This window comes from Marmota marmota, unplaced genomic scaffold, assembly GCF_001458135.2.
Source record: "Marmota marmota marmota unplaced genomic scaffold, marMar, whole genome shotgun sequence".
Classification (NCBI taxonomy): Eukaryota; Metazoa; Chordata; class Mammalia; order Rodentia; family Sciuridae; genus Marmota; species Marmota marmota.
Window position 1 is genome coordinate 1,189,729 of NW_026000081.1, and position 23,759 is coordinate 1,213,487.

Sequence of the window (23,759 nt, forward strand, 5' to 3'; positions counted from 1 at the left end):
AAAAAAAAAAAAAAAAAAAAAAAAAAAAAAAAAAAAAAATATATATATATATATATATATATATATATATATATATATATATAAAAGAAAGAAACAACAACAACAACAAAATGCATTCTTAGAGTTCTATTTTCTTCTCTTCCAATAGGTGGAGATGTGCTTTCCAGGCTAAGTCTCTGCCCTCAGGATGTAGGAAGCAGTCCGTGTGAGGCGGCTCTACCTCCCCAGCTGGGTGTCTCTCTAATCCAGTTGCTTAGGCTTCTCCTGCCCGCCAGGCCCCACTTGGGGACTCTTCTCCACAGTTCTAGCTTCACTCTGGGCATGCAGTTTCCTGGATGCCCTGCTCTCTTGAATGCCTGGGCGCTCTCTTTGTTTGTTATTCACCCAGTCATCATGGCTGTGGACAGTGGGAGTTGGAATCCCGCAACCTGTTCTGTCTGATTCCCTCTGATAGCCACGCCCCCGCCAGCTGGAGAGAAAGGTTTCAGTTTTCGCAGCTGGGGGGAGGGGGAGTTGGAGGTCAGGTGCCTTTTCAGTTTCCCTGGGCTCTGATATTCACACCCACAGAGAGCTGGGGAGAGATTCTTTGAGTTATCTCAGCTGTGTGGAGGTAGGGGCTGGGGGTCACAGACCTGATCTGTTGGCAAACTGGCTGCCGTGCCATCCGATCCGCTGAACGCTGATGACATCAGATCTCCAATATGGTGGCCGCCCGTTTCTGTGCCCGGGTGTCTGGTGAGGAGGGTGGACCTGGGCCTTTTCTCCACTAAGTCCCAACTTCAGTTTTCAGTCCGGTGCCCTGTGGAGGTGCGGTTAGCAGATCTTCACAGTACTCGAAGCTCCTTTTCTTTGCCAGGTCTCCGCAGTGCTCAATTTCCTCCAGCTGTGCAGGTTACTGTTCAGCTGTTCCTGTACCTCTGGGCACCAGTCGGCTCCGGTTCTCTGGAGACTGAGCCACGACCCTGCCCCTCAGATGCTCAATCTCTTGCCTCAGGCTCCATGTAGACCAACTTCACTGAATATTCCTGACAAGACAGCATCTGGCCGTTCTGAACTCACACCCTGCTGGCGCAGCACTGCAGGTCACTGGGGTGCTCACTCCCTTCCCGCTGCCATCTTCCCCATAGCCTGTGCTTCAATTTTAGAAGTGCAATCACCTTCAATAAATTCATTGTAAACTACAAAAGAGTTTAATTTAGTTGTTTTTTTCATAGAAACTCCAACAAAGCATGGTTTATGAAGCTAATTTTGTGTCATGAGTCTTCATGAATACTGCTGGAGCCATTTACTTTATGTGCCAAGCACTCTATGACACTAGAGAGAGTCTACTAATTTCATGGAACTTATATTTTAAAAAGAAAATACAGGCAATAAATTAAAATCAGATAGTGATCAATGCTAAGAGAGTGAGAAATGTTAATATCAATGTTAAGACAATAAAACAGCGTCTCATCATAGGGCTATATTGATTTTGTCACGCACCTTTCCTGTTATCCAAGTTTGAGGCCAGAGGACTAATTCTGGGTGTCCCAACAAATCAAAACTGACCATTACCCCAAAAACCAAATGGAAAAAATAATAGGGAAAAATAACTTTAATCACTGTGCCTATACTGGAAAGACAAGTTGTGTCAAGTGTCTCAGTCCTATCTTTCAGGATATTAATGTGAGCTTTAGTTAAATAGAGGAAGAACTGGGCAGGAGACAAGAGGTATGTGTCTTAAGCAGTCTTGGTCAAACTGTGATGTGGTTTATCATTCTCTTTGAGTTCTGATCACACCAAGTCTTATTTGTGTTGAGGAAATTGCCAGCTGTTCAAGGGGCAATTTCCACTTGCTTCACAGGATATTCATCTAATAGATCTATGATCCTGGAACGGGGGCAAATTCAGTTCCCATGGGACTATATTGCTCCTGCTGAGGGAAAGAAGCCTCTTCATCATTGATCTGTCTATAAGACTCACTGTTTGTGGAGAAGAAGAGTAAAGACTGAAGATTTCTAGGCACCACTCCAAGGCCCTGGAACAGGACATAGTAAAAGCAAGAAGTCTGGAAAATATCTTAGTTTTTCTGACCTTGATGTCTTCAGTCTTGAAGGAAGCATATTATCAGCTTTAGATGAATACTCTTCAAACGATTAATATGCTTATGCTCATATAAATTAGTACAGCAATTATGGAAATGTTGTGGGGCTCCTCAAAGAAAAAAACAACAACTAGAAATAGAACTATCATATGATCCAGAGTTGTGCAGAAATCTGACCCAAAGTTTAATAAGGTAATAAAACAGGTGAATACAAAATGAAGGCAGAGATGTCAAACTTTATCCTGCTTTTAGTTACCCATTGGGCATCAGCAAACCCAACTGAAGAGACAGAACTTTTTAACAAAGGCAGCCTAAGTCCCTGTTTTACTTTCCTATTTGGGTGTTTACTGAAAACATTATCATAGATTTGTATCCTTTGGTTGCTTCTCTGGGAGACCCTCTGTCCTACAAAACTACTTCTCAGTTTTTCATCCTGTTCTCTCTTTGACTTGTTTCCTCCCCTAGATATTCCAATGCACTAAATTTATCTACTAAAGCAATGATATCAAACACCTTCCACTTAAACAAGATTCTTATTGTTTTTTAACTTAAAGTACATTTCAGAGATAGGGTCCTAGTTAAAAGCTAAGTAGACTTTTGATATATTGAGTTTCGCATCTAAAATATAACTGAGAAAGGTAGCTGAGAGACTCCAGGTCTTCAAGTTGGTAATACATTAAAAAGTTTTACTCTGAATACTGTAGGAAATAAGCCTGTAGAGAGAGGCAGGGGAGAATCAGAGAGTTCAGTTAGGAAGCTATTGCAATAGTCTGGGCAAAAGATGATAATCTGGGGGCCAGCATGGTAGCAGTAGAGTGGTGAGTGGATATATTGAACAGGTAATGCCTAGAAGATTCACGGCGATGGTCTTCATCAAATGCAGTTAAGAGTGAAGAAAAGACAGGATAGAAAATAAGCACTAAATTGGGCAACATTATGGTTGTCAGTGGCCTTGGCAAAGAATCCAGGGCCTGACTTGAGTGATAAAAAAAGAGAATGAGAGGAATAAAGGTGGAGACAGACCACCTCACTCCTTTTGAAGAGTTTTGATGTAAAAAGAAGCAGAAAAATGGCAGCAGTAACTACCAGGTCAAGGGCAATTTATTTAGTTTTTAAGATAGGTGATGTTATAATATATTGAATGCTGATGGGAATGATCCAATGGAGATAAAATCTAATGATACATACCAGGGTGATGTTCTTTAATGAGAGGAGGTGGGATCTAATGCACAAGTAGAAGGGTTGGCAGAGACAATAGAAGATACAGTATGAAAACAGATTTGGTCATGATAGTACCTGATGTCTCTTGACTCTATTGTCTAAATGAAATAAGAAACAATATTATCAGGTGCGCTTGTGTGGGAACAGTGTTGGAGGTTTGAAGACAGAAAGATGTGAAATAGTTGTCTAAGGAAGTAGAGAGTGAATGGACTAGAGGAATATGGTACCATTGCCAAGCAGCAGTGAGGGCCACTTGAAGTTGACAGACATGAGACCAAGCAGCATGGAGTGTGTTGGCTGCAGGTGGGGAAGAGTTCGAGAATTCAGTTTTACCAAAATGGATATTTGCCAGATGAGTACAATAGAGAGTGATTATATTGGTCCTGTCCCCAGTGTCTAGAAGAGAGGGGAACATGTTAGATAAGATGTCTGCACTTATGGGGCTTAGATTCTAGTGATGGACAAATAAAAGGGGGGGTACAAATAAGGTATCAGGTAGTATTTTGCTAAGAAAACTGTAAAACAGGGTAATGATAGTCAGAATGGGGCTAGGGAGCAGCTCTGGATAGAATGGGTTGAAGAGGGTATTGCTAAAAAGATGACATTCAAATCAAGATCTGAATGATGAGAAGCCAGCTTTGTAAAACCAGAGGAAGAAGTTTAAGGTAGACAGATGACAAATGGAAAGACATTGAGACAAGATTTGTAAGAGATAATAAATATATTTTAAAAATTGGTGACAGGGCTGGGTGCAATGGAGCACTTCTGTAATCCCAGCTACTAAAGAAGCTGAGATAGGAGGATAGCAAGTTCAAGGTAAGCCTGGGCAATTTAGTGAGACCTCTCAAAATAAAAAAAAGACTATAAAATAAAAGTATGTAAAATAAAAAGGTATGTAGCTTAAAGGTAAAACAATTACCTAGCATGTGTGGGGCCCTGGGTTTTATCTCTAGTGCTGAAAGGAAAAAAAAAATTAGTGAAGATGCACTTGAAGAGATTTTGTTATTAATAAACACAGCACTGAAGGAGAGAGAAAAGTTGTGTACTCCCACAGGTTTCTGCCCTGGGATATGAATATTTACGCCACCATTGAGTAATTACAAGAGATAAAACTGGTTTAAGGGAGGGAAGATAATAAATTCATCCTTAGGATATACTGGATTTGTTCCTAGAACAGTGTCTGGACTCTAGAAAGCATTCACAAAGTATTGTTAAATGTTCGAGTGAGGGGTCTGTGGAGCAATTAAAAAATCTAGGACCTATTATTGATATAACCTGAGGTAAAGAGAGGACATTTAACAAGTGGACAAACTAAGGTACAGAAAGTTTAGGAAACTTGTTAAATATTTTCAAGCAAGTCATTATTAACTGTCAGAATGAAATCTATCTCAACTCCTTTTTCATTCATTGCTCAGGTTATACAATCATAATGTTTATTTCTCCATATAAAGGGTATGTCCTCTGAAAACAGCAACCCAATAACATTAGCAGTAACCAAATCATGCCTTTGATAGATCTTAGCATCTTCAAACCCAACCAAAATAAGCATGATTGTAGCACAGGTTACTGAACAGGTTATGTTTGCTGTCCAATATGTCCTTGGTTTACTGAGTTACAACAGGATACTAGCTGGCAGCATCTAGTGAGTCAGATAAGGAGCTTGAAAAAAAGATGTGACCATAGGGGAAATGTGTACACACCTCTTCTTGCATACATGAACTTGGACCTTTGAGCTAAGGTTAGGATTAGGTCAGTGCCCTATACTGAGTTGCAAGTAATGTGTCTTTCCTTTCTCATAGTATTGGCACCAAAACAGACTGGTAGACCAATGGTACAGAATAGAGGACACAGAGACTAACCCACAAAATTATAATTATCTTATATTTGACAAAGGTGCCAAAAACATGCATTGGAGAAAAGATAGCATCTTCAACAAATGGGAAAACTGGAAATCCATATGCAACAAAATGAAATTAAACCCCTGTCTCTCACCACACACAAAACTCAACTCTAAATGGATCAAGAACCTAGGAATTAAACCAGAGACTCTGCATCTAATAGAAGAAAAAGTAGGCCCTAATCTTCATCATGTGGGATTAGGCCCCAACTTCCTTGATAAGACTCCTATAGCACAAGCATTGAAACAAAGATTTAATAAATGGGATGGAATCAAACTAAAAAGTTTCTTTTTAGCAACAGAAACAATCTGTGAGTTAAACAGAGATCCTACATCCTAGGAGCAAATTTTTACCCCTCACACATCAGATAGAGCACTAATCTCTAGGGTGTATAAAGAACTCAAAAAGCTAAGCATCAAAAAAAACAAATAACCCAATCAACAAATGGGCCAAGGACTTGAACAGACATTTCTCAGAAGAGGATATACAATCAATCAACAAATAGATGAAAAAATGCTCATCATCTCTAGCAATCAGAGAAATGCAAATCAAAACTATTCTAAGATATCATCTCACTCCAGTCAGAATGGCAGCTATTATGAAGACAAACAACAACAAGTGTTGACAAGGATGTGGGGAAAAAGGTACACTCATACATTGCTGGAGGGACTGCAAATTGGTGCAGCAAATATGGAAAGCCATATGGCAATGCCTTGGAATTCTGGGAATGGAACCACCATTTGACCCAGCTATCCCTCTCCTCAGACTATACCCAAAGGACTTAAAAACAGCATTCTACAGGCACACAGCCACATCAATGTTTACAGCAGCACAATTCACAATAGCTAAACTGTGGAACCAACCTAGATGCCCTTCAGTGGATGAATGGATAAAAAAAAAATGTGGCATATATATACAATGGAATATTACTCGGCAATAAAAGAAAATAAAATAATGGCATTTTTAGGTAAATGGATGGCATTAGAGAAGATAATGCTACGTGAAGTTAGCTAATTCCCCCAAAAACAAATGCTGAATGTTTTCTCTGATATAAGGAGGCTGACTCATAGTGGGGTAGGGAGGGGGAGTATGGGAGGATTAGATGAATTCTAGATAGGGCAGAGGGGTGGGAGGGAAAGGGAAGGGGCAGGGGATTAGCAAGGATGGTGGAATATGATAGACATCATTATCCAAAGTACATGTATGAAGACTAATCGTGTGTCAACATACTTTATATACAAACAGAGATATGAAAAATTGTGGTATATATGTGTAATAAGACTTGTAATGCAAAAAAAAAACAAAGTACATGTATAAAGGCATAAATTTACGTGAACATACTTTATATACAAAGATATGAAAAATTATGCTCTATTTGTGTAATAAGATTTGTAATGCTGTCATGTAGTTAAAAAAATAAAATCAATAGTAAAAAAAATAAAGGAAAGACAACATTTGACTTTGATGTAATTATATACCTTAGGCATTAAATTTATAATAATTATAAAACCCAGAGAGCCTAAGAGCCTGAGAAGATATACCAAAGAGAATGTACATTTAACTATAGCAAGAAGTGCTTTACAGAACTCTTGTTCAGTCACCTCTGAGAATTTTTACTCCCTTTCAATACCAAAGGTAAGGGAACACACTAAGATATTATCAAGCAAATTTTTGAGGACGCATGTCAGAGATGGTAGACAGCTCTGCACTGAAATTTGCCTGTGTGTCTTTTGTTTGAAAGAGCAGTTTCTGTTTCTGTTTTTCTTTTTTGTTTGTTTGCAGTACTGGGACTGAATTCAAGGTCTTGGTCATGTTACATAAGCACTTTCCTACTGAGCTACACCTCCATCCCTTTTTATTTTATTTTATTTGGGTGAGTGGGTGGGTAGTCCAGCTAAATTGGCAAGGCTGGCCTCGAACTTGTGATCCTCCTGCATTAGCCTCCTGAGTAGCTATGATAACAAGCATGTGCCATCATGCCCAGCTTTTATTTTTCCTTTATAATTGAATACTTTTTAAAGTAGTCACAAGCAATTTCACTCATTTTCTTCTCTGTCCAGCAGGAAAACTTTTATGCAATCCACCTAGATAGTTCCTGTAACTTTTGAGTTTACTAGTGCTGGAATTTAACTTTTCTGACAAATTTTTACATAAGGAGCAAGTTATCAATAATAAAATTATATGAAGCCAAAATGTTCCCCATGATTCAGTCCACACTGAATTCCTAAGAACTCTCTGTGACCTTCCTCTTCCTCTAGTTGGAAAGAACCCAAAGCTTATCTTATACCCTAACTTCACAAAGCCTGGGTCTTACATTTGAAAAATGAACATATCTGTTGAACATATATATTTGTATTTCTGAGGTACAGGTGTAACATTAGGCCAGGGAAGTTCCCCATTTTGATACCCCAAAATGCTCAAAAATGGCATGTAAGGGGCTGGGAATATAGCTCAGTTCGGTACAATGATTTCCTTGGACACACAAGGCCCTAGGTTCTATCCCCAGCACCAAAAAAAAAAAAAAACAAGGCATGTAAAATAATCTTCAACATCAGAAGGCTTAAACAATCTGAGTGCATCTGAAAGGCCCATAATGCATAGTAATTCACAGTGAGGACAATGGAAGCTGTCCTATAACACTGTTATGAACACTAAATAAAACCACCTTTTTTTATAACTTTCATGTAAGTATTAATTCATATCAGTTTCAAAATGCTTCTGTATGTGTATCGATATATGTGTGTCTCTTAATGTCATCATCTATAGAGGTGGAACTTCAGTTGGGCCTTTGTCTCCTTCATCATGCCATGTGTGTTATATCTCATATCTCATTTCCAGCTTACGTCTCCACCTTAGTTTTTCTTCTGGGGTGTATACATTTTACTAAGCAAATAAGGTAAAGGTAACTGTTGGTCAATTCAATGACTATTCTGCACATCTGTTTGTCCCTCAACACCTAGAGTTGCACTTACTATCTGGGAAAGTCTCTGCTATTAATAGTTTCTTTCTTTTTAATTTTTTTATTTGTTCTTTTCAGATATACATGACAGTAGAATGTGCTTTGGCATATTATACATACATGGAGTATACCTCCCCATTCTTGTGGTTGTTCATGATGTGGAGTTAAATTGCTTGTATATTCATATATGAACACAGGAAAGTTATGTCCAATTCATTTTACTATCTTTCCTATTCTCATCCTCTCCCTTCCCTTCATTTCCCTTTTTCTAATGAAAAGTACTTCTATTCTTCCCTTTCCCTGCCTTATTGTGTATTAGCATCTGCATATCAGAGAGAACATTCAGCCTTTGATTTGGGGGGATTGGCTTATTTCACTTAGCATGATAGTTTCCAGTTCCATTAATTTACCAGCAAATGCCACAATTTCATTCTTTATGGCTGAGTAATATTCCATTGTGTATATATACCATAGCTTCTTTATACATTCATCTGTTGAAGGGCACCTAGTTAGACTATAGCTTAGCTATTCTCAATTGAACTGCTATATACATTGATGTGGCTGCAGCACTGTAGTGTGCCAATTTTAAGTCCTTTGAATATAAGCTGAAGAGTTGGATAACTGGGTCAAATGGTGATTCCCTTCCAGGTTTTCTTAGGAATCTCCATACTGCTTTACAGAGTGGTTGCACCCATTTGCAGTCCCAACAGCAATGGGTCAGTGAACCTTTTTCCCCACATCCTCGCCAATATTTACTATTATTTATATTCTTGATAATTACTATTCTGATTGGAGTGAGATGAACTCATTGTAGTTTTAATTGGCATTTCTGTAATTGCTAGAGATATTGAACATTTTTTCATGTTTTTTGTCTGCTATTAATATTTTCAGAATAGTGCAGACCTAGTTTGTCTGGCCTGAGTTGGCCTATATGCTGACTGCATAGTCTCAGGAGGCCTGTCTCCTGGTATGTTATTCACTCCCATAGTCTTGAAGACTGGTGTAATTTTAACTACTAATTTTTTAGAACAACTGTTAACCCCATAAGACTGAGAGTTGCCTGGGTTGTCTTATTTCACTAAGGTGTTTATCCCTTAGTCCTAGAGCATCTTGTTTTCCATGGATGGAGGTCCCTGACTATTCCAAACCTACCAACTTCAATTCCTGGCTTCCAGAAGTCTACCTGGTTATTTACATTCCAAACTACAAAAAAGGAGAAGGAGTGCAAGACTAGATCAAGCCATTTTTTAAAAAATGTTTAGGTAGTAGTTGCTCTCATTTGCTCTTCTTATATTCCTTGGTGAGAACTTAATCATAAATTTACACATAGCTTCAAGGAGAACCAGGAAAATATAGTTCCCCTTTAGGCAACCCCATTCCAAAGGAATATATGATATTGTAAGAGGAGGGGAAAACATTTTAATGAGTATCTAGTAGTTTCTGCTACTCATCTAGCCACTATAATTCTATGTTAATTCTTCTCTTGATATGCTCATTCCCACTCCAAGGAAGACAACACCAAACCCAAACCCATCCAGCTACTGCACTCAACTTGAATTGTAGGTCTGCTTGACTAGCAATTGTCTCTCTCAGAGTCAGATGTAGCTCCTTGTGGTTCAGTGATTCATTAACTGAAAGAACACCAGTCTGCCTTCTCCAACACCCAGTAAACCATGGTTTAATAGAAACTGGATGGTTGTATATAAGATGTCCTGTGCTTAAGCATCAACTACCAAGGGGCCCTTCTGTTACCATAGGTCTTGGGAGGGATGGAATAGGAAACTAATTCTGAAACCTGAAAGGAGATACATTTAGGTACTGAAAAAAAGAACATTACTTTCTCTTCTAGGAGAAAGTAGCATTAGACAAAAGGAAAGTTACTTGGTGACAAAAAGCATTCTTTTTGATGATTATCTGTCAGGACAGATACTAGCAAATAAAGGTTTTAGTGAAATATTGCAGGAGCAAAGTGAGAAGAGAATCCAGAGCAAAATTAAATAGCAGGTCTTTTTTAAAAAAATATTTTTAACACAATGCCTTTATTTTTTTATGTGGTGCTGAGGATCGAACCCAGGTCCCGCCCATGCTGAGTACTCCACTCCTGAGCCACAATCCCAGCCCCAATAGCAGGTCTTTAAAATAAAAACTATTCGACTAAGTCATCTTTATGTATCCATTGAAAGATAAGGAATATTTTGATGAATAATTGTTTTGACAGAAGCACATCAAAAAGTAAAAACAGGGGCTGGGGATGTGGCTCAAGCGGTAGCACGCTCGCCTGGCATGCATGCAGCCCGGTTGGATCCTCAGCACCACATATAAAACAAAGATGTTGTGTCCGCGAAAACTAAAACAAATAAATATTAAAAAAAGTAAAAACATTCTGCCTGGTGCTGTGGTGTTCACCTATAATCCCAGTGGCTCAAGATGTTGAAGCAGTAAGATCACAGGTTCATAGCCAGCTTCAGCAACTTAGTGAGGCCTTAAGAAACTTAGGCCCTATCTCAAAATAAAAATAGCATGGCTCAATGGTTAAGTACCCCTGGGTTCAATCCCTGGTGCACCCCCTCCCCCAAGTGAAAACATTCATTTTTATTACTTGGGGTGTGTGTGTGTGTGTGTGTGTGTGTGTGTGTTTATATACACATACACATACAAATATATACTCACATATGACTCCACCTTTGATCCTCTTTTCTTTCATTCTCCCATTAGGTGATATGGAGACCATGTGTTCCCCATTCTGTGCTAACTATATTTTAATATAATTCAGACCACATATTGGACAGGCATCTTCCTGATGGAGTAAAATGATTGTCTGAGTCAAAGATCTATTTTTGACTATATTTAAAAGTGTTGAAATGAAGCCTGCTATAGTTCAGCTAAAAGCAGTTTAAAACATGCATGGGAATTTTAAAGTAAATTTCTCCCAATAGTGTAGATCTGAGGATCAAGTATATGAGGTGGGGAGGACACAGAGAAGGGGGTAGAATCACCTGTTTGAATGGATCCCCTGAAATGTAGGTGTTCTGCACTTACGTATTTGTATCAAGCTTGACTAGGAGTTATTGATAGTTTCACTTCAGTAGTAGGAGTTTATTACTTTAAGGGAAAAGCAGGAAGTTAAAAAGTTGTTGCAGCCCATAGGGAAGCAAAGGAGATTAGAAGACTATTCTGTCTCCAGAGGGAGTAAAAAGGCACTGCCAACAATAGCAGCTGAAAAATACAGAAGTTGTAGATGATTTTTTTCCTGCCCAAAGCAGATTCAAACCCTGTTTTCTTCCAATTAAGAGAGAGAGAATTGGTGCCCAGGAGTGGGTTGAGGTGTTGTCTGAAAGGAGGTGGGGCCAAACAGCACCAGCCCATTGCTGCTGTTTGTACTTTCCTAGTTTATATTTCTTTCCTAACAGCAGAACGAGGAAGTTCCAGATCACAGCTGAAGGATCAGTCAGGTGCTTCTGGAAAGAGAGTAAGATGACACTGAGGACTTCTCAGCTCTGGTTCTTGTAGACACAGGGCTGCCCCATCCTGTGCAGGAGATTCCTTCTAAAGAGGGCAACCAAATCTGGCTTCCCCCAAATCACTTCTTGTTAACAGCATTTTTCTTTTTTCTTTTTTTAGTGTCATGGCAGCTGTCTTTCTTAAGAACTGTTGACAGATTTGTGCTTTCTGTCTCTTGTTCTTTCTTTAGGACAAGTGGCATTGCCCAAGCAAGGTGGAGATCTCTGAAGACCATGATCAAGAAAAGAATCTGTGTGATTGGGGCTGGAGTCTGTGGGCTCTGTTCTATCAAGTGTTGCCTGGATGAAGACTTGGAACCTGTTTGCTTTGAAAGGACTGATGACATTGGAGGGCTCTGGAGGTATCAGGTAAGTCTCTTTGTCCCTTAATATTTGAGTACCTCCCTGCAACTGGGTGCATGCAATATTTTATCTCATGTCAGGTAATATGAGAGCTCAATAGTGACCAACCTGATTCTGCCTGTTGACTTAACATCCTCCCACCCCATCTTTTATGAAGGTTTCTCTTCCCTCTGTTGGCTGCAAAATTCATCACACATGACTCTGTTTCCTTTTCCAATGTCTATGAAATCTACAGAGAACATTTTTATTTCATTAGTTTTGCTGTTTTTCAGAAGAGGGAAACAGTCTGGTGAGGAGGGGAGAATGAGTAACAAAACCACACACATTAGAAAGCACATAAGGATTAGAAAATGGAGAGTTGTTACTTCTGATATGTCTAAAGGTAAATGAGCTAGAATTACCTGGTAACAACTCCTTCTAGGAACACCCCTCCTGCCTTCAATCATTAACCTTATTTTTCCTATTAAAAAAACCCAGGTATTTCTGACAATTCTAGTCCTTGAATAAAATATAAAATCTGATAGTATTGTTTGCTTCTTGCATTGAGAAGTTCAAAGTCCTTTGTTTTCCAGAAGAGGGCAGAGTGCAGAGGACACCTGCAACTGGATTTTTCTTGTTCTTGCTTATATACAGCTTTAAAGTTAAATTGTTTTAATATGCACCCTCATTGATCTCTAATTCGTATTTGCTTTTAAACTCATTTTCTGAACCAGTGAATTCTGTCCATCTACAACTACCAAAAAAAAAAAAAAAAGTTAAAAAAGTGGCCTCATGATATTTCTTTGTTGAACATAATTATTATATCTTGGCTCCATTTTGGGAACTAATTATATTTAACAATACTCTTATTCAGGTCCAAAATGGACCCTCTTAGCAAATCCCTATGCTTTATCAGAATCAGTCAGACATGGGCTGAAAAATCTGTTAATTCATTTTTAGTAACAGAAAATTCTACTCTTGGAATCCTGTCACACCCTAGTGTAGAGGTTAAGAGCACTGTTTTAGATTCAAAGACTGTCTCATTTACAGGAAGTATGGCCTTGGGCAAATCATCAAACCTCTCTGTGCCCACTGTTTTTTAATCTTTAATCTTTAAGAAGGGATAATAGTAATACCCACTTTCTACAGTTATACTGGGGAATAAGTTAATAAATAATTGAGTCAATCACTTATAAAAGTGCCAGCTCTGCACAGTGCTACATGTCAGTTATTATTCAGGCCTAGAGTGGGACCCCTGACATTTTGAGTCTCCATAGGCATCCTAGCCAGGTTTGGCAATTATTGAACAAGACTTAAATCAGTTGAGGCAGGGATGATGTTGGCAGGGTAGCCATTATCCTGTCTAACATATTTCAGGTTTTTATCTATAAAGTGATTTAAAGTTATTACCTGCTAAAAATACAGCATGAGGATTTAAAAAAAATTATCCTCTGGGCAAAATTTCAACACCTTACGAACTGCTTCCTTGAAAAGAATAAACTGTTTCATTGTAATGCTCTAACTTCTTGTAACACAGACATACCTATATGGTTCACCATTATATTCTAGACCAAGAATGATGCCTGGCACATATTAGCTTTCCAATATATTTATGTTTAATGTATAGATTCCTGAGAAGGAAACTATCCTGAGTGGCTGCTAAGAATGTTTATGGAGCTGAGACCCTCCTTCTCACATTTTCCACAGTTACAAAGCTATGGAGACTAGGGTGTTATAAACATCCTTTAATGTTGGACTGAACATATTTTACATGCTGTTGGTGGTTACCTTGAGAATTTTTTCTGAGACATGCCTATCATTTCCTTGCTTGTTTTTTGGAGTCTAGTTGTCTCTCCACACATCCCCCCACACACCAAAACAAACAAACAAACAAAAAACAAAAACCCTTTTTTTATAATTTGTTAGCGGTTTCACGTGTGGAACTGGCTTAAGCACTTTGGAATTCCACCTGCACTGCCAGATGTCCAGTAAGAACACTGGGAATTCAGGGCTTTCATTTTCTCCTTTCTTTGACAGGTTCCTGGGATTCAGTATATTTTTATTTTCTTTTCAGTACCATTTAAACTTACCTATCATGATTCCTTTTTCTTTTTTCTATCTGCCAAACAAGTGTTTTCTCAGATACCACCATTTGTTTTTCTTCTCTCTTTTCCTTTTATGTTCCACCTGCCAAACTGGTATTGCCTCCTTCTTGTATAGCTGAATACTTTCTAATAATAATCATATAAGTTCTCAAGACATTAATTTCAATTAATTCTTGATCTCTTCATTAACATTAAATAAGATTTATGTTGGAAAGTAGGTGCTAATGGGATATATATCAGTTTATTTTACGTTAACTTATGAATGCAATAGCATTAAAAAGTAATAAATTTGGGCTGGGACTGTGTCTCAGTGGTAGAAGACTTGCCTGGCACATGTGAAGCACTGGGTTCAATCCTCAGTACCACATAAAAATAAAGGTATTGTGTCCACCTACCACTAAAAATACATATTAAAACAAAAAGTAATAAATTTATTACAAAATGCTGAGGATTAAATAAATACTCAATGCTATATAATAATCTTTGCTACTTTTTGGTCAAACTGCATTATTAAAAATCATGAAAGCATGCTAGATCATGTGTTTCAAAATTCAATGTACACATGAATTACTGGAGATTCTGATGAATTAATTTAGGGTATACCAAGAGTCTACATTTCTAACAAGCCCTAAGTAATATTTATGCTGCTGATCAGATAACTACATCACATAGTAAATTTATAAAGTATAGACAAATAGATACTATGTGGACACAATGTAATGTAAAATGTTGCTGTTTAATCTGTTAATTTAAAATAGAAAATTAATAAACACCCTTAAATGAAATGTTTTTTTAAAAAACTATAAATTTTATAACTCTCAAAAAAAGAATAAGACAATAAATGGATTTAAAAAACACTTAAAAGGAAACAGCTATCAGCTTTCACTGCACACTGAAGAATTAAGCACTGGGATAACATTAACAAAAAATGATGTCAGCCCATTCATTAGATTCTGATTGTGTTGCTCTGGAGTCCCAATAAAGCTCTCTGCTTGGTATTTCTAATACACAATTGATGTGAAGGAGCAAGGTTTTACAGCTTCTACCCCAGCTTGCCCAGATCATAAATGAGGATGACATTGCATCCTTAAAATAAGATCAGTAATAGTTTATGACACAGACATTCTGAACCTGAAACTCTCTCTAGAGGATGCAGAGATACAGAGAAATAGCTTCCTCCCACTGCCCTCAGGCATTTTGCGGTTTAGCTAAGAACATATGCAGAAAGGATTTTTGAAGTTGATGGAGTAAACTAGTGCTGTGAACTCTCCAGGGCCAGCATACTACCTCTTACTGGCAATCCTCACACTTGTCTGCACATTAACAGGGAGCACTTAAAAGAACTTCTAGGAGTAAAACCCTGGCTCTGGTATTTTTTGAAAAGTTCTCTGATTTCAATATACAGATAACAGAACTGAGAATTACAGTTCGAACAGTGCTCTTGTCCATGGGATTTGTAGACTATGACAAGGAAACAGAAGTCATCATTCCTCCCACCGAAAGGGAGTCATTTTTCTCCTTGTTTTGTCCTTCTATTCCTTTAATCCATTCATTTCCAACTTACTCCATTATATCCCCTCTTCCCCCCACCCCCGCTTTAAAAAAAATTCTTTAATAGGCTTTTTTTGAGAGCAGTTTTAAGTTTATACAAATTGAGCTTCTACCTTTATAGGTGTACAGTTTTCCTCATTATCATCATCCCCCTATAGTGTGCTACATTTATTACAATCAATGACAGATTATCCATCATTCACAGCTCATGGTTTACATGAGGTTCACTATTGGTTTTGCACATTCTATGGGTTTGAGTAAATGTATAAGAACATATATTTAGACTATGTTTCAATTGAGATTTTTCTGCTGTTTTCTCATGGTTACTGAGGTTATAGATTTTTGAAAGTAATACTGAAAATGGAAAGTACCATCCTCACTATGTCATATCAAAGATACATTTTGTCAGTAAGCCTTATCATTATTTTGTTAATGGTGGTATGTTCCTTAAAGTGGAATTTGTCAGATTTTTCCAGAGTAAACTTTATCCCTTTTATCTCTCTTGCTTTGCTATACTATATTCTTTGAAGAAAGATTACTATGCACAGCCTACACTTAAGGACAAAGTTGGCTATTTTTAGCCTTCTGTCTACCCACACAAAATTAGAATCAGTTTGTTGATGTCTAAAATGTATTGTACTGCATCTATATATCAAGTTTGGAAGAAATGACATCATAGTTTGGTGTCTACAAATTCATTCTCATAATTATATAACTAATTCATTCCTAAGCATACATTAATCATTCACTATATATATCAGGTACTGTGTTGATGACAGAAATATAAAGAATAATAAGACATATATACTAATCTCAGGTCCCTTAAAATCATAGAAACAAATGCAAAATAATATAGTATGTTTACACTGCTTTTGTAGCAATATGAATTGAAAGGTTTGGGGACTTGGAGGATCAATGGAACTACGGGAAAGTCTTCATCAGAAAAGTAACATTTGATATGACTCAAATGATAGGAATTTTTCAAGAAATAGTAATATGCACAAAAGTTTAAAGTTGTAAAAGAGCCTACTAGAATATTTCAGCTAATAACTTAATGATTTAGGAATATGGGATTTGTTAAGGGGAATACTGAACGATGACTAAAAGTTATATTGGGCTAGATTGTGAAATGTACTAAATTTTAAAATAAATATGTTGGTTTCCAGAAGGAATTAGAAGCCAATAAGCAGTGGAGTAACAGAATGTTCTTTGTATTTAGCAGAACACCTGTGGAATAGTGTCAAAGATAAATTGTACATCATATTGAGATACTGTAATATAACTAAACCACTCATGGATTTGGGGGATATTTTAAGTTATTATTAACTAACACAAACTTAATTAAATAATAATTAATTTAAATAATATAAAAGTGATATCTTTTTGAATTTGACTTTTATATTATTCCACAATTTTCCTTAGAAAATTTCAGAAATGACACAAATATGTCTCATTCATGTTGTTTTGAATGAAATTTTTATCTATTTCATAATTTGTTATGTATTATGTGAAAATTGCTTTTTCTATACATACCTTTTGCAATTCAATTTGACATAGATTTATTAAACATTTATTAAGGACTATTTATAAGTCTAGATACTCTAGAAAAAAAACACGACTACAATTTAAAGGAATTATAATCCAATAGGGGAGATAAAGTCTAGTAGACATTATAGAGGCTTTTGAGTTCTAAGCAAGAAATAGGAACTTTATAGGAAATGTGAACAGCTAAAATGTTAATTAGGGCAGAGATATAGTCACAACCACACCCTAGAATGTATACTTTGTTGAAATAAGTAAGATAGATAAGACTTGAAAGCAGACTCATGAAAACTTTATTAGCAGTCAAAAAGACATGATTATGGGACAGACAAATGAGTATAATCAATTTCAAATTCCTAGACTACATAATTCTTTAATAAGAATTGGGAGTAAAATAAACCTGATTGTGGACAAATACAATGCTCTGTTTTGTGGACATTTAATATTTCATAATACCCACTCTCCTCTTATTTATTCATTTCTGTAATAAAAAAGAAGAGTGTCCGAATTGGTGAAGGTGATTTTCTATAATCAAAAAGAATTTAAATATAACAGATTTGAAAACATGTGATTTGTGAAATTTTGTGACAGAATAATACGCTAGGTTCATATTCATTATTTTATTAGATCACCACATCAACCCATGAAATAATTAATTGGAAATTTTTGAGGAAGCAAAGAGTTTATTGTAGGAAGACACTGAATTAGGGATTAATGTCATCTAAAGCAGTGCTTCTCTGTTTTTATGTGCATCTGAATCAACTGAGGATTTTGATAATATGTCAGTTCTGATTCAGTAAATCTAGAGCAGGGCCTAAAATGATGCATTTCTAACAATCTCCCTAGTGATCCCCTTTGTGCTGGTCCACAGACGGTAGTTTGCATAGCAAGGATCTAGAGCAGTGGTTCACAAATTTCAGTTATTTTTTCTTAAGCATTTAATTTGCTTCCTTTTAATTTTATGAATAATGCTGACACTAACATCCTTCAACAAAAATCTTTGTTTACAAGTCTGAATATTTCTTTAAAAGGCTATGTAAATTTCAAGGATTTTTCTATACATTGTAAAATTACTCAAAAAATATTGAATTAACTTATACTCTCCCTAATATGTTTTGATTTACCCAATTTTTACTCATTTAAATAACTATTACTTACCAATAGTAAAAATGGGGTAAATAACAACTTATACTGAAAAGAGACTTAGTACATTTTCTTGAGAGCAATGTCTCAATATAAATGAAAATTCTTGAGATTTATCCTTTCAACTGGTAAGTTCTCACTTGAAATCTCATGTGATTGCCATCTGATGACAGCTAAGACTGGATTTACACATGTTTAGAACTTCAGATGGGATAGCTAGAAATTCTAGTTGAATATTTCTCTACTCTAGATATTTTCTTCAACATGCCTAGGTTGGGCTTCCTAACAGTATTGTGGTTTTAGTGTAGTTGGACTTTGTTATAGTTTAGATCTAGAATATCCTCAAAAAGCTCATGTGTTTGAGTCCATCCCATATATTGATTCTTGGTTTTAATTCTTGCATCACAGGAGACATTAAGGAAGTTGGGGCCTAATCCCACATGATGAAGATTATGGCCTACTTTTTCTTCTATTAGACACAAGGTCTCTCATTATATTCCTAAGTCCTTGATCGATTTTGAGTTGAGTTTTGTGCATGGTGAGAGATAGGGGTTTAATTTCATTTTGTTGCATTCTGATTTCCAGTTTTCCCAGCACCATTTGTTGAAGAGGCTATCGTTTCCCCAATGCATGTTCTTGGCACCTTTGTCTAATATAAGATAATTGTAGTTTTGTGGGTTAGTCTCTGTGTCCTCTATTCTATACCATTGGTCTACTAGTCTGTTTTGGTGCCAAAACCAGGCGGTTTTTGTTACTATTGCTCTGTAGTATAGTTTAAGGTCTGGTATAGTGATGCCACCTGCTTCACTCTTCCTGCTAAAGATTGCTTTAACTATTCTAGGTCTCTTATTTTTCCAGATGAATTTCATGATTGCTTTTTCTATTTCTCTGAGGAATGTCATTGGGATTTTTGATCAGAATTGCATTAAATCTGTATAGTGCTTTTGGAAGTAGGGTCATTTTGATAATATTAATTCTACCTATCCAATAATCTGTGAGGTGAATAGAGAGCCTACATCTTGGGAGCAAATCTTTACCCCTCACACATCAGATAGAGTACTAATCTCTAGGGTATATAAAGAACTCAAAAAGCTAAACACCAAAACAAAACAAAAAAACAAAACCAATCAAACAAAAACAAAACAAAAAACCACAAATAACTCAATCAATAAATGGGCCAAGGACCTGAACAGACACTTCTCAGAAGATGATGTACAATCAATCAACAAATCTATGAAAAAATGTTCATCATCACTAGCAATTAGAGAAATGCAAATCAAAACCACAATAAAGATTTCATCTCACTCCAGTAAGAATGGCAGCCATTATGAAGACAAACAACAATAAGTGTTGGCAAGGATGTGGATAAAAGGTACACTCATATACTGCTGGTGGGACTGCAAATCGGTGCAGCCAATATGGAAAACAGTATGGAGATTTCTTGGAAAATTGGGAATGGAACCACCATTTGACCCAGCTATCCCTCTCCTCGGTCTATACTCAAAGGACTTAAAAACAGCATACTGCAGGGACACAGACACATCAATGTTTATAGCAGCACAATTCACAATAGCTAAACTGTGTAACCAATCTAGATGCCCTTCAATAGATGAATGGATAAAAAAAATGTGGCATATATACACAATGGAATATTATTCAGCAATAAAAGAGAATAAAATCATGGCTTTTGCAGGTAAATGGATGAAGTTAGAGAAGATAATGCTAAGTGACTTTAGGCAGTCCCCAAAAACCAAATGCCAAAAGTTTTGTGTTTTTTTTTATATATATAAGGAGGCTGATTCATAGTTGGATAGGGTGGGAGCATGGGAGGAATCATGAACTCTATATAGGGCAGAGGGGTTGGTGGGGAAGGGAGGAGGCATGGAGTTATTAATGATTTTGGAATGTGATGATCATTATTTTCCAAAGTACAGGTAGGGGAAGACACAATTGTATACAACCAGAGATATGAAAAATTGTACTCTATATGTTTAATAAGAAGTGTAATACATTCCGCTGTCATATATATATATATATATATATATATATATATACACATATATATATATATATACACATATATATATATATACACACACACACACATACACACACACACACACACATACACATACACACACACTCATGTGTTCAAGTCTTGATATCCAATGCACCATTGTCTAAAGGTGGGTCTTTTGGAAAGTGATTGGTTCATGAGGGCTCTGACCTCATCAATGGATTAATTCATTGGCACCTGAATGGACTACTAGGCAGTGGTGGATAGTGTATACAGGTTGAACATGGTTGGCAGAAGCAGATAATGGGGACAGGAGAGTTGCCCTTTGGGACTATATCTTGTCCTGGGCCTCTTCCCTTAACCCTGATTTCTGGCTGCCATAGCTGAGAAGATTTCCTCTTCCATGCCCTTCCATCATGATGTTCTGCCTTGCCTAAAGCCAAAAGCAATGGAGCCAAAACCTCTGAATCCATGGGCCATAATAATTCTTTCTCCTTGTCAGGTATTTGGGTCACCAATGAAAACTAACTTCTTATATGGCTGCTGGCTTGCACCACAGTGAGCCTTTCAAGAGACCCAGATGGAAGCTGCAAGGCTACTTATGACTTAATGTTGAAAGTCATTCAGTGCCATTTCAACTGTTGGTCAAAAACAAGTCATAAACATAACTGAGATTCAAGGAGAAGGAACTACACAGGGGCACAAGTACTGGGAGATGAGTGGAGGTCATGTATGTGTGTAATTTGTTTGAATTGACATTTATTTCAGGAAATTTTTTCAACTGTTGATTGGCTATTTGTAAATCATGAAATTAACTCACAAGTTGCCATAAATGCTTCTTATTTACTGCAGAAAAATCCTGAAGAAGGAAGAGCCAGTATTTACAAATCAGTGATCATCAATACTTCTAAGGAGATGATGTGCTTCAGTGACTACCCCATCCCGGATCATTATCCTAACTTCATGCACAATTCCCAGATCCTAGAATATTTCAGGATGTATGCCAAAGATTTCAACCTTTTAAAGTATATCCAGTTCAAGGTAGGCAGTTTTGTGGGTGTCTTTGTGTTTGAAGTTGTTCACCAAGTAAATGAATGTGGCTTCATTAACCAGTATGTAAATGTAAATATTAGAGCGATATACTCGAGTACAAAAACTTAAGAGCTTTCATGGAAAGCTCTCTCTTATATATTTTGGCTGCAGATACAGAAAGATACCTGCCCGAGTATTTTCATTGCCTTCATTTCACATTCCCTGCTTATAATCAAGGAGATGAGGGGAATGAATAAGTATGGGAACTTTGAATCCTTCTGTTCCCCAAACTTGTCCACTATTTCTTAATTATTTTATACTTTCTGAAGCACTTTTGAATATATTATTTTATATGATCATCACAAAGTACTTAGTGACTGGGAAGTTATTGAGAAAGCAAAGAAGTTGAATCAGGTGGAGAGTGTAGAACATTGAACTGGGAAATAAACCCCTGAATTCTGGCCCTTGTTTGTACCACTAATTAGTAACCTAAGACAAGTAAGTTTCTCAACTTGAATTTTACCTTAATTTTATTTTCTGTAAAAGAAGGTGATTGTACTGTATAACTTTTGGTTCCTTCCTTTTCTAAAGTCTGCCATGATTTTCCCATAATTTATAATCATGGCCATATTAAATCACCTGGCATAAAGTCCAAACATTCCACCTTTTTATGTTTAGCAACAATAATAAAGTGGCAACATTTGGTGACAATTTCCAAAGCCAGTTATTTATAGCCCAGTGGTGCATCTCTTCATTTGTTTAAGTGACACTTTTTGAATAAGTTTATTACTGTACTAAGCAGTGATGATGCAAAGACAAAAAAACCATAAGTAACTTAACAGTCTAAGTTAAGGACAGAGAAAAATGAAGAAAATTATTATTATACATATAAGTAATAAACCAAGTGACAAGCACTATAGAGAGCTATACATTTGCAGCTCAGAAGAGGGATGTTTAACTCATCAGGGCAGAGGAATCAAGTTCCAGGAAAGATTTTTGGAGAAGACAATGTCCAAGCTGAGGCTTCAGTAGGAAGGAGTCCTCCAAATGAAGAAGGAATAAAAGGGTGATCCAAGTAGAAGAACCAGCTTGTGTAAAAACACATGACAGGAAATATAAATAGTACAGGATGGTTAAAGCATAGACAGTGTCTCTATTAGTCAACAAAGACATTATAGCCAAGACCCTAGAAGCACATTGGAATACATTCTTGATGTTTCCTTTGGCTGGGCAGAGTAACCCATATTTATTGTTTCTCTTTTTTTTTTTTTTTGGAAAAGCTAAAAATTATGCCACTGACTACCCTATCTCACAACCTGTTTCTTTATAGTTACTTGTAAAATGGGCATATGTAGAAGGCAAACAGAGATTTCTTTATAAAAAATAAGAGCCACTGACATATGTTCCTGCTCTAACAGGAAAGGTAGCCTCATAGTCACATGTTTAAGCCCAGTCAAAGAGAACAGGACTTGGGAATAAGAAGACATCAGACAGTTTAAGGATGTCTGGGGTTAGTGGAGAAATAGGTGTTTAGTGCTGAGTGCCACAGAAGTACAGGAGAAATCCAAGCTTTATTCAGGTGCTACAATGCCTTAAGGTAGAGACTTATTGTCCTAGCAATTTCTACTTTTCTAGAAGCAGAGGAGAATACACTAGTCTGTCAACTCTGTTTTACTTTGTCTGCCTTATAGTTTTCTCACTCAGACCACAGGCCCAAACAAAACTGTTCTTTATGGAGGATGAAAATCAAATACTCTTGCAAGGACCCCAATGATGTGATGGTGCCTATGGTATCAGCCCTTTGTGTAACATTTTGCAGGAAAGGTCATGTCAGGGAAGATACCCACTGTACAGGCTCTGTGTATGTCACTTTTCTTTCAGACTACTGTGTGCAGTGTGAAGAAGCAGCCTGATTTCTCTACTTCAGGACAATGGGAGGTGGTCACTGAGTGTGAAGGAAAAAAGGAGGTTAATGTCTTTGATGGAGTCATGGTTTGCACTGGCCATCACACTAATGCTCACTTACCTCTGGAAAGTTTTTCAGGTTAGTGACCTTCTAGGAAGGAGATTGACATTTGAGCCATGCCTATGACCCTGAGAAATAGAAGGGTTATGGTCTGAGTGATTTTTACCTTGGGGTGAAATAAGAGCATAATTATGCATGTTCCCTTGAAGATGGAATAACTTGTATTACTGCCATTTGGGGACTAGAGTTAATGGTAATTTTAGAGTTTAGAGGTCTGTAAACAATCATGCCACCAATTAATGACATTTCAGTTAAGGCTGGAGTACATATAGAATGGCGATCCCATAAGATTATAAGGGGACTGAAATTTTTCTATTGCTGAATAGTATCATAACCATTA

At 36.9% G+C, this 23,759-nt stretch overlaps 1 protein-coding gene across 2 annotated transcripts in view; it reads left to right on the forward strand.

The window, feature by feature from the left end:
• The first annotated feature begins 11,382 nt into the window (after positions 1 to 11,382).
• Positions 11,383 to 23,759, forward strand: part of LOC107158593 (flavin-containing monooxygenase 5) — a 32,459-nt gene continuing 20,082 nt past the window's right edge. Inside the window, exons 1-4 of one of the 2 annotated variants that reach the window (XM_015505062.2) lie at positions 11,383 to 11,630; positions 11,853 to 12,030; positions 21,214 to 21,402; positions 23,275 to 23,437. In XM_015505062.2, the coding sequence (XP_015360548.1) occupies positions 11,896 to 12,030; positions 21,214 to 21,402; positions 23,275 to 23,437 (487 nt within the window). In that variant the 5' untranslated portion in view covers positions 11,383 to 11,630; positions 11,853 to 11,895. The remainder of the gene's footprint in view (positions 11,631 to 11,852; positions 12,031 to 21,213; positions 21,403 to 23,274; positions 23,438 to 23,759) is intronic. The other variant, XM_015505061.2, reaches the window with a different exon arrangement.